This window comes from Erigeron canadensis, chromosome 1, assembly GCF_010389155.1.
Source record: "Erigeron canadensis isolate Cc75 chromosome 1, C_canadensis_v1, whole genome shotgun sequence".
NCBI lineage: Eukaryota > Viridiplantae > Streptophyta > Magnoliopsida > Asterales > Asteraceae > Erigeron > Erigeron canadensis.
In genome coordinates, this window is record NC_057761.1 from 5,941,795 (window position 1) to 5,953,611 (window position 11,817).

Here is an 11,817-nt window from a genome sequence, read left to right on the forward strand (position 1 = left end):
TTGTGGTTGAAGATTTGCACCTCAAGAATTTTGCACCTCAAGATTTGCACCTCAAGATTTGCACCCGAATTTTGACTCGGGTGGCTCAGTTTGATGATGGTTGAAGTATCACCAGAAATTGTTGTTTTTTTTCCGGGGGGGGGGGGGGGGGGGGGGCTATGCTGCAAGTTATAATAGCTTCTTTGGTTACTAAGTAGTTAGTGTATGGCCTTTTTATAAAGGCTTGGCTTCTGGATTATATACGATGTAGAATAATAATAAAAACATTAATTACTCTTTTATTCAATTCGTTCTTAATGTCAAATTTACAACGGCCATGTCCTTGTAGTTGACCTTAGTCGGACATTATGATTTTAGACGATGCAATTCTTTATATCATCGATTATCAAGGAACATAATGCCATAATGGTGCTTTATGGAAAATGGGGCTTAAATTGTTTAGATGTATTGAATCAGTTGTTCAAAATTGTAATTTAATACAGTACATTGGCTTTTTGTACCTTGTTTGTAACCGATGAAGAAAAAATATATACCATAATCTATTGATTCATGTATTGTGAAAATGTGACAAGTCTATTAAAAGATTTAAAAAAGAGACCACTCAAAAATCAAAGGTTGGTTGTAACACCCATCGTTTAAAAATATGGATTTTCAAAAACTTTCGCCTAACGGCGTCAAAGAGAGCGGAATTAAACTTTAAAAGTCCAAACCAGCAAAATCTATTTGGTTTATTCATTAAATGGTGTTACCAGTCATATCATCAAAACAAGTGTAAATGGAAATCCATCGGTTGCCCAACATTAAACAACCGACATTATATTAAATACAAGTCATAAATATCTAAACATAAATGAATGTCTAATGCGAGCAGCCACTATGGGTAAACTACAGCCAGCTTCAAGATCATCTACTCATGCCTCATATTTTCTCACATCTATCTGCTCACTAATGTTGGACCTGAGGGCTTTAAAAGAGCAAGTGTTAGCTAACGAATTAGCTAAGTAAGATAACACATAGTTATAAAATATTTGTCCATTTAAAACATTATAAAAAAGTCATATTAAGTCGTTAAGGCACATACATATTAGGATGGGTCATCCTAAATGTGCCTAGTCATCTTTTGCATCTCCACATATCACATCTAAACATCTTTATAGTTGTGAACTAGATAACAAGATGAACAAGCCATGTAGTCATGCACATTTTACATATCATCAACCTATAATACATTTCAGTTCATCTCAAGACATTACATAACATTTCATAGAATTTCATTACATCACATACATTGTTACATCGCGTACATCATCTTATATCATTGCATATCATATATCATTACAACATTGCATATCATTCATCATCTTAGATCGTACATCATTTCATATTATCTATCATCTCATGTCATATATCGTTGCAAATCATTTATTATTTCATATCATATATCTTTTCATATCATATCATCTATTAAGCATACATAGCATCTCGTATCAGTACGTATCATTGGGGTAACATTTCAGGCTTTCATATGCATCTACATAGCCATATCACCTCACGTATAATCCCGAATACCCATAAGCAAACAAGATACCATTTGAGAAGTTATTATATGAAAACCATATTTTTGTTGAACCCTCAGCATGTCAAAAAGTGTATCTTACCTTGTAGAAGCGTACAAAAAGATAACGTAAGTTACCGAGCTTTGTAAGTATTCCCGACTACCTATAATCATTAAACGACATAATGAGCTAATAAGTACCCACTTACTTAAGGTCATGACTCAAGTCTAAATACCTATAAATATGACTTATGACAATGCTTGATGCATCGGAGGTTCGTTTAATACTTAAGGCTTACATAATTTGACGGAACTCGACATTCATTCACTAAATTAACCTTTCTGGAAACTTGACATCATCATCATCTTTTAAAAGTATTACCATCAGAAAGTAGACTCTCTCACGATTTTGTGGATAGCTTATTTGTTAAAAACGGAGTTACGGTTCAAAAGTTATGGTCTTTTGAAAATTCGGTCGCTATTGCGTCGTGACTACCAAGTTGTGTCGCAACTAAAGGTCACTGTTTTCTGGTTGCGCCGCAGCTTAGTAGCTGCGCCGCAGCTAGTCCCGGTTCTGCACAAAGCTCATTGTTTAACCTCCAAAACTTAACCAAACACACCCCAAATGACCCCAAATCTTATGAATGAATTTTGTACCTCAAAGTTCATCATTTTAAGACCATAATGATGCAATGAAATCATTGATTAACCCCTACTTGATTTTCATCACAATAACAAACATTTAAGGTTACCGAATCGATTCAAACGCATGATTTCGACATCAAACAACCCCTTATTGACTTAGATCAGATATGAATTGAATCAAGGGATTGAAATGACATGAAATCAATGTAATAATACCTGAAGATTACAATAAGGATGCAAGCTGTGGATTAAAACCTCTTCAAATCACAAATAAACGATGAAATCAATCAAGAGAATGCTATGGGGCTAAAGGGGGCGACTAGGGCTTCAAGAACAAATATAATCTCTGTGTTTTTTAGTCTTATGACAGGTTAATTACCCCTTAACCCGTTTTTTAGATTAGCCCTATGTCAAAACTGGTCCCTAAGCTTCCAAACGACTCATATTAAGCTCAAAACACCTATAGAGAATATTTACAACTCATTAAACACCTCAAGCACTTCTAAAGGCATATAAATACACCTTAAACACATTAATATATCAATCATTAAGGCTTTCAAGCCTCACACGTTTAGCACATCAAACACATCTAAGTGTTAAATCTCCTAGAGACTTAACGGACACGTAGTGTTGACTTAACGACTCAAGTCAACCGTTAATTAAAAAGTTTGGGATGTTACATAGGTTTTCCCCATTTTTTTGGAGTAAATACAGAATTAAAAGATAAACAACCCCAATCATTTTATAACACTTTATTATTGTAGAATGTTGTTGTACAAAGTTCATTTTATACATTTACTCCTAAATCAAATAACTCATAATGGTTCATAACCTTTTGCTAGGTTTGGTATTGCTCTAAAATCCTTCCCTCAATTTATATATTTATTTATAATCATATATATTTGCAATTATGCAAGATCATCATCATTCAGTCACGAGATTCGATCTAGTTATACAAATATGATGATTCGATCTCTGCTTATTTAATGATTGAGTAAGAGATTTTTGGTTGATTATCTTCATAGTGAGTTTTTTTTTTCTAGTTTAGCTGTGTAATTATGTAAGTCTATACAGGAATAAAGACAATATCTTGGAAAGGAAACATCACAATATTTATAATAACAACAAATTAAAAAACATTTAAACTACACAACTTAGACGGAACAAGGATAAAAAGGCAAGCAGAAATCAACAAAACATCAATATAATGTTTCACATACATGGTAGCTAAAATATCAGCACAATTAATTAATGATCTATCTGGGTCTAAAATCAATGCCCATTATAGTCAATCCTTTGTGATCCCCGTGTGCAGATGACAAGATGAGTCTCGGAATCGACGTCTTGGAAGTATCTGTTTGAAATCTCCATATTTCTACTTCCATCCATCCATCCTTCCTTTGTTGCGGTACATCTATTAGTTTAGGTCTACAGGAAGGATTGTGGGTGTTTTGACCAGCCTTTGGTCTTATAACTGGCGTTTTAGGACTAACTAAATAGAAAAGAGAAGTCAAATCCCAATAAACTCGACTGCCTAATACACTTTTATACTTCACGCTCATAAGAGACACGTATTCACTTTTTTCTATTTTGTAAACAAGGTAGCATGCATAATTTGTTTGAGATGACAATACTCCAAACTTATTATTTTCTTTTATAACAATATTAGAAGAAGATGAGGCCACAAGCCCTTCTTCAAATCTGCACAAACATAGAAAATTCTCTTGAGCGTAATAGAGATATTGAAAATTGAAGGAAGATACTCATGCGGAAACTTAAGTTTTAAGCTTCTAAGTAATAGAAGATGTTTGTGTCAAGCAAAGTTGGTGGATTGGTAAAGCGCAGATTCGAATACCATTCACTTCACTTGTTGAGATTTTGGAGCTAAGGAAATAAAGGATTGGTAGTTTTGCGTAATCCAGATATATTCAAATAATATAAAAAGTATAAAATAAAAACCTGGATTGGGGTAGCGGCTTCCACTCGTGTAAAACTTTATTCCAATTATTTTCCAATATGCAAACGGCTCTAGCCGGTAGCATTATACATGTCTTCCCATTTTTGTCAATACAAAACCACTGTCAATCAAAGTCAACACTCATATGTAAGTATCAATTGTTAATATTTGTTCAGTTTGCCTTTATTTTGACACAATGAGAAATAGTATATATTTTTCTGTCTGAAATGTTCTTTTCTAAGGGTTGCCGATATTATGAAGAGTTATTTTTAACTTATTGTTGTGGCCTAAGCCAGTTCTGGCCATTTCCATAGACATCACCAAATATTTATGACAGCATTGGAATCTAAGACCTCTTGTCATTTAACAACAATATATTCGTTGTCACTAAACTAACTTGGTGAAGGATAAGAGAAATAATATTGAAAACTATAACTAATCTTGAGGTAGAAAGTAATGATTTATTGATGTCAAATTAATTTACCTGTTGGCCATGAATCGTAAGCTGCTGGAAAGAAGAAAAAAACGGGTTATAATTGATCAATAACCCTTCGAACAAAATATAGTAAAGTTCCTTGTTGGTTTTCCATTGCAAACGTTGTTTTGAAAACTTGATTATATCTTTATAATCAGTTGGCAACTTGTTTTCCCAAAATGTATCATCTTCTGGATCTGATAGGCTTGCTTCCAAATTCACATGCTTCTGATCTTCTTCCAATATCTGAAGTTCCACCTGTAGTGATAAACATAATCAAATCGAATGTAGGTTAATCAATCATGGTAGAATAATCATCTATCTATAGTATGTAAAATCGAAAATTTTAAGTATATATTTTACTATTTCACCCAATGAATTCAGATATTTTAATAAATATAAATGCAAAATAGTTAGTATACCAAATTCAAATTAACCCAAACTCAATAAATATATATTACTTATAGTAATTAGTAAACGCAAACTCAATAAATATATATTACGTATAAATTAAAAATTCAAATAACTATAGATGTAAAAATCAACTTTATAGCATAATATTATTAACACTAACAAAGTACGTTGATTGCGCAGTGCAGTGCACAAATACTAGCTATAAGTCTATATATAAAACTATTTTACTTAATAAGAGCAAGTATTTTTGTAAAACGACTTTGATACTATTAAAAAAAGCTTTTAAAAAAAGCTTTTATAAAAACTTTTTATCATTGGAGGTGAAGACTTTCTTGTAAAACTTCAAGCTATTTTAATTACAATAATATAAAAACTTTTATGCTAGTTTCAAACTTTTTTTAAAAAGCTATTGTGGATGCTCACGGTAATAATTTGTTAGATTGACTTACTGTTTCAAGGGGTAGAAATTCAATACCCTCCACTATTACCGAGCCCCGACTCCCATCAAATATAATTTCTAGATCAACTGTAGTTCCTTCGTTGATAAAGTGATACAATTCAACCTTCCACCATCCATTTTCTTCATCATACGCGGCATGAGAAAGCTGGCTATACTTATCCCCGGCTAACTTGTATTTAAGCAATATACAACCTTTTGCCATATAGTCGTCAGTAGCTTCGAATTGGAAGACGAGGCTTACTCTATACGTCATAAGTGGTGACAAGAATTGGGTTTTGACGCATGCTTTGAATCTGCAGTCGGATGAAGGATAGGAGCCCAATGGAAAACTGTATGAAAAACAATTATAAGCACCAAATTCAAACGACACCTACATTACTACTTATTACTTTACAAGTATCCTAAATAAAGTATATTATCGAATTGTACATGGTCAAGTAGAAGATAGTAAAGTCACCTTGATGATCTGATGTACCGGGAGACATTGCGATGACGTTGTCCTGCCTCTTGAATCAAACGTTCATGGATGAATTTAAGTATATAGTGTGCTCCCTTATCATTTCTTGAAAACCACTATATATATGCAATATTATATAATATAAGTATACGGAAAATGTTTATGTGAGAACCATTTGAATTGGAAGAACTATGAGAACCTTTAAATTATAACTTGATTCTCAAATGTGAATAATATATCACCGTATATGTGAAAAAATTCGTTCACATATGAACAGATCAAGTTATACTTACAAAACTGGCATATTCCTATGGACAAACTCGTGCACGGATTTTCCATGAATTGTGGTCATTAATTAAAAAGGGCATGGGAAATTTTTTCCCATGGCCGCCTAATATTTTCCATGGTTTCCCACAAGCTTAAGTTCAGGTGAGAGCTTAGAGATATCCTCAATCGATCAGAACACTATATTGTATAAGTTAAGCTATGTAACTGACTTTCTGAAATATCCGACATCTTTTTTCGTTTGTTTAGCAACGTGCATGAACTTGGTAACGGAATACCTATGGATTATCTAAAGGCTTTTCGTAATATATTTCTTATTGATTTTTTATGGTTACCTGCCAATTATCTAAACATTTTATGTAAAAAATATCTTCCCATGGATATGATTTATCCATGGGTAATCCGTGTAAAATTTTTCCCACGGATTTCCCGCATATTACTTAAAAATTCATATAAATAAAATCTAATAATGACAATTAAGCATTATTTATAAAATAATGATGTCATAAAAATCTTGTTTTATTAATATATAAGATACTAGATTAAGCCTGGACTTTCTCACCGAGAATGTGAATAAAAAAAATATTGATAATAATAACAATAATATAAATAATAATAAAATAAATAATAATATTAATATTAATAATAAATATAAAATAAAAATAGTTTAATATAATTACATAAAGAACAACAATAGAAGAGAATGTAACAAATAAGCAAAATATGACATATTATTCAACCATTTATTGCTTACTGATTAGTGATTAGGATAAAAATTATGTGATTAATATGTTAATAGAAAAATTAAATGAGAAAAATATAAGAATTTGACACATATGCAAAATGATTGATTTATCAAGATTAGAGGAGGCCATATAAGTCCTAATATATCCTCTATTATTTATATAGATTGTTATATTTTTTTCACTCATATGAAAGTTAACTAGATAATAACCAGAAGCCCCGAGACTTCGATTTGAGGGTCTGAGTTGACTCGGTGGAGACAACAAAACAAGAAGCGAAGCGATCTCTCAACTGTAAAAGAGGGGCGCTCGAGTGGGTGCCCTGATCTATAGGATAGAGGTGGCAGCATCAAGCCATAACCATTGTTCGAAAACAATAAGGGTTTTTTTGTGGTTGTTTGTCTTTATTGTTTGTCTTCCTATTTGGAAAGGAGTGTCTTGCTTATTATACGGATTAGGTTGAGTTTTATCATGTGAGACTTCAATATAAGCAAAAGATGGTCACAAGTATGAAAACATCTATATGAGAATAGCGAATTGTATACCGTGTTTTCAGCATTAAGAATGACTCCATTAGAGAAAAGATGGTTGAGGTCGTCAATAGATGTAAACCTCAAGGGAGGTACCGCAGCATGCAGTATCACCTTGTACGCTTCTGGTACTTTTAGATCATAAAGCTCCTGAAATTCAAGTGTTTTCTCTAAACTTTCCACAACAATAGACATTGTTGGTCGCCCTTCACGAGAATCGTTTAAACATTGAAATGCAACGTCTGAAAATAACTTTAAAGTAGTTGGGTGCATTTGTGGCTTAAGATGTTGAAGCACAATCTTATCTACCTCATTTTCTAAAAACTTTTGTTTCCATATATCCACAAAAATCTTAACCTGCCCATTACTATATTGATAGCATAAACTCCCGCATAGAACTTCAAATAAGACGACGCCGAAAGAGTATACATCTGATTCTTTCGTTAGGGTGAACATCTTTATAAATAACGGGTCACAGTACCCTGCAGTACCCAATGCATTGGTGAGTAGAACTGAGTATTGTTGATTAGCGGGGCCCATTTTGGATAGCCCAAAGTCAGCTACTTTAGCTGTCAAACTCTCGTCGAGAAGAATATTAGCACTTTTTATATCACAATGAAGAACTCGTTGGTTTCTTCCTTCAGGATCATGAAGGTAACTTAGTCCCTTTGCGGCCCCCAGACATATCTTGATGCGTTGAACCCATGTAAGATCGGGATCACTCAAGTGCCTATCCAGACTCCCCTTTGATGCAAATTCATAGATAAGGACCTTCTCGTCTTCCTCGTCACAAAATCCTAGAAGAGAGACAAGGTTTTGATGTGTATATCGGGAAAGCAGCATGATCTCTTTCAAGAATTCAGGATCTCCTTGCCCAAATTGACGATTTAGACGCTTAATAGCAACGCTGCAGCGCCCCTTAGAGTGAGACACCTCTCCTTGATACACGGACCCAAATCCACCAGCTCCAATAACTTTGTTACTGAAACCATTGGTGGCTCTTTTTATCTCCTCCAGTTGTATTCTAAGATGCTCAAATTCATTCATGAAGGATGCCATTATTTGTGGTTTGGTTAACAATGAGAGATTTCAAATAAATACACACTAATCCATTGAAAGAATGTATTTGAAAGATGTGGTAAGAATGGAGAAGAAAGACATTAATGGCTGCAACAGCCAAATAAGGATGTGCTTAGTTTGATTGGTTCAATTGAGTTGTCTATATATTAGCTAAATTAAAAATATACTCGGATATGTATATAACTATATACTCATATCAAACTAACGACTTAGCTTGTTGTACTAATCCAATGTTTGTAAATTACAACATGCATGTAGTTGGACCAATTCAAGATCCACAAAGTCAACTGTCCATGTTATGCATTATTTTTGTGTGTCAGTTGAGTTTCCTCTTCACATGATGTAAATAAATGCTTTAGTTCCGTCTGTTTTTTTAAAGTTTAAACTATTTATGGGTGGTTATAAGTACTCGCTATATATTGTGATCTAAGAAATTTAATTCGAAAACTGATATGACTTACCTAACGATGAAAGTCGACAATCCATATGTCATCAACTTAGGTGTTGAGATCAAATTATTTTATATAAAAACAAAATGTATAATTTCAAGAGATATAGTCTAGATATAAAAAATTTGTACGCGGTTTATTATCAAGTCAGTTTGTTGATATAAGAAAAACAATGGGGTTTTTTACTCATTAGATTAGTCGACTTTGGATTGTGTTTTCCCATTTAGTATGCATGTAACATAATGAAAATAAATGCTTAAATGCTAGCAATTTTGACTAGTACAATATCATGGGCCAAAGCTGTGTGGGTGGTTATCAAGAACTATTAAATATTAAGACAAAATTCAATCAATGAATGATCAGATCGAACATGAACAGTAAAATATTAGGGATGAATTATAGATATAGATATAATAAAATGTGAATATGAATGTAGCTGTTCGCCTGTCTGAACATGTGGCCGAATATAGTCTTTCATCTTCAAGGTTCAAAACAGTCCTTAAAGTATCAACAGCCTTCTATGTTAATCCCTTTTTGACCATTTGATGCCTTCATCCTTTACAACTTTCTTCGGTTATACCCTTGTAGATGAAACATTACTAATCCCACACTAAGTCAAAATACATAAAAACAAATTTAAAATTCAAGTTGTTCGAAATGTATCTCCACAGCACCATGGATATGTAGTTGACCATATAGTCATTTAGATGTATGTGCCGCGATCACATTATTGTATATCGAAAATGTATATGTATAAATCCAACTTTTATAGCTTAAACAATTCCCGGGTGTAGTTACCACGTCTTTGTAGTTGACCTTAATGACATATTTTGCTTTCGAACGATGCGATTCAGATTATGGTCCATTATCATCGTATATAATGGTGCTTTTAAGAAACCTCGAAAAATCTTGTCGACCAAAATCAAATAAAAATAGTTAAACTGTAATTTGCTACACACACACACGGGCTTAATTGTATCTCGTTTAGAGAAAAGCTGTAAGCAATACTCGGCAACTTTGATCCGACAAAAGTTTCTGTTCGGTGGGTTGTGGCCCGTGGGGTTAAGGAGTACGTTACTAGATTAATCAATATTTTTGTACAATATTTCTGTCAAAATAAATAGATACTAAGTAGATATGAATATAGATATGGATTTAGCAGATAATCAATGAGAGACAATATCATAGTCGAATGATTTGGGGATTTGATTAAAAGGAGTTTTAATTACAATAAGCAATACCCAAGAATGGTATGCATCAAAGAAAGAAAAAGAATCCATCCATGGATTTTACAAAAGACAATCATAAAAGGACTAACAGTTACATTGAAGACAAAACGGCTAGAAAGAATGGAAAGGAATGTTGTCTGTCTTGTCATACTAGGTTACAGACTAAGAATATATATATGCAGCAACAACTATTGTCATCCAGTCCTTTATCTTCTTCTTTCTTCACCAGCAGTCCCTCTCCTTTAGAATTGTCCAGAATGAGTCCCTAACTTATTCCTGCATATTTAAAACAAACTAAGTTAATTACACACCAAGGTGTAAATAATATTTCAACACCCCTTCTCAGCTTGGTTGTGTAAATATGTTAAACAGTCCAAGCTTCTTACAAAAGAGGTTATGATCAGTAATGCTAAGGCCTTTTGTGAATATGTCAACAATATTATCCTCAGATTTCACTTTAATAGTTTCAATGATTCCATAAATGATTTTCTCTCTGACAAAAAAAAGGTCTATTTCAAAATGTTTAGTCTTCTCATGGAAGACTGGATTTGCAGCAATTTGTAATGCTGCCTTGCTATCACAAAAGATTTTAACAGGAACTTTGTCTTCCAACCCAAGTTCCTTCAGAATTTTCAAAACCCAAATTACTTCACATGTAATAGAAGCTAGAGCTCTAAATTCAGCTTCTCCTGATGATCTAGAGATAGTGGATTGTTTTTTGCTTTTCCAAGATATAGGAGAACCACCAAGAAAGATATTGAAACCTGTTACACTCTTTCTGGCAGTAATGTTCTTGGCCCAATCAGAATCTACAAAAGCAGTAAGAGAGAGATCAGAATTCTCTTTAAAAAGAATTCTTTTACCTGGTGACCCCTTTAGATACCTTAAAACTCTTAGAGCAAGTTTAAGATGACAGTCATAGGGGTCATGCATGAACTGACTTAGTACTTGGACAGCATAAGCAATGTCAAGCCTAGTCAAGGTTAGATAAATGAGATTACCAACCAATTTTTGATAACCAGTGATGTTATCCAGAGGTTGGTCATTTGCAGGATCTTTAGTAAGAACAAGATTGACATCAATGGGTGTTTTGGATGGTTTACATCCCATTAACCCAAATTCAGAGATTAGATCAAGACAATACTTTCTTTGGGTGAGACAAATATCATTCCCAACATTAACAACTTCAATTCCAAGGAAATACTTAAGCTTTCCAAGATCCTTAATAGAGAATTTAGAACTCAAGAAACTCTTAACTTTACTAATTTCAACAATAGAGTTACCAGTTATAACTATGTCATCAACATAGACCAAAAGAGCAACAAACACAGAATCAATGGTTTTAACAAATAAGGAGTAATCACTTTTGTTTTGATTAAATCCATTTTCAATTAGGGCAGAGGTGAGTTTTTCATTCCACTTTCTGGGTGCCTGTTTTAGGCCATAAAGAGACTTATTCAGTCTGCATACTCTGTTATCAGTATTGGAATGGTATCCAGGAGGTGGTTTCATGTATACCACCTCATCAAGATCACCAT

General features: G+C 33.2%; 1 protein-coding gene across 1 annotated transcript; it reads right to left on the minus strand.

Annotated features, from left to right (window-relative positions):
- Nucleotides 1-3,386: 3,386 nt before the first annotated feature.
- On the minus strand, nt 3,387-8,580 carry LOC122598584. The gene is made up of 6 exons (XM_043771207.1): nt 7,537-8,580; nt 5,964-6,079; nt 5,496-5,835; nt 4,642-4,890; nt 4,160-4,278; nt 3,387-3,901 (listed from the first exon to the last, which is right to left on the minus strand). The coding sequence occupies exons 1-6, from the start codon at nt 8,578-8,580 to the stop codon at nt 3,457-3,459; spliced, it is 2,313 nt and encodes a 770-aa protein (XP_043627142.1). The 3' UTR covers nt 3,387-3,456.
- Nucleotides 8,581-11,817: the final 3,237 nt, after the last annotated feature.

Coding starts and splice junctions, on each gene's coding strand:
- LOC122598584 (XM_043771207.1), bottom strand. CDS start 8,580: ATGGCATCCTTCATGAATGAATTTGAGCATCTTAGAATACAACTGGAG. Junction 4,891..5,495: donor AATTTCTACCCCTTGAAACA/GTAAGTCAATCT, acceptor TTATCACTACAG/GTGGAACTTCAGATATTGGA. Junction 3,902..4,159: donor AAGCCGCTACCCCAATCCAG/GTTTTTATTTTA, acceptor ATGTTTGTGCAG/ATTTGAAGAAGGGCTTGTGG.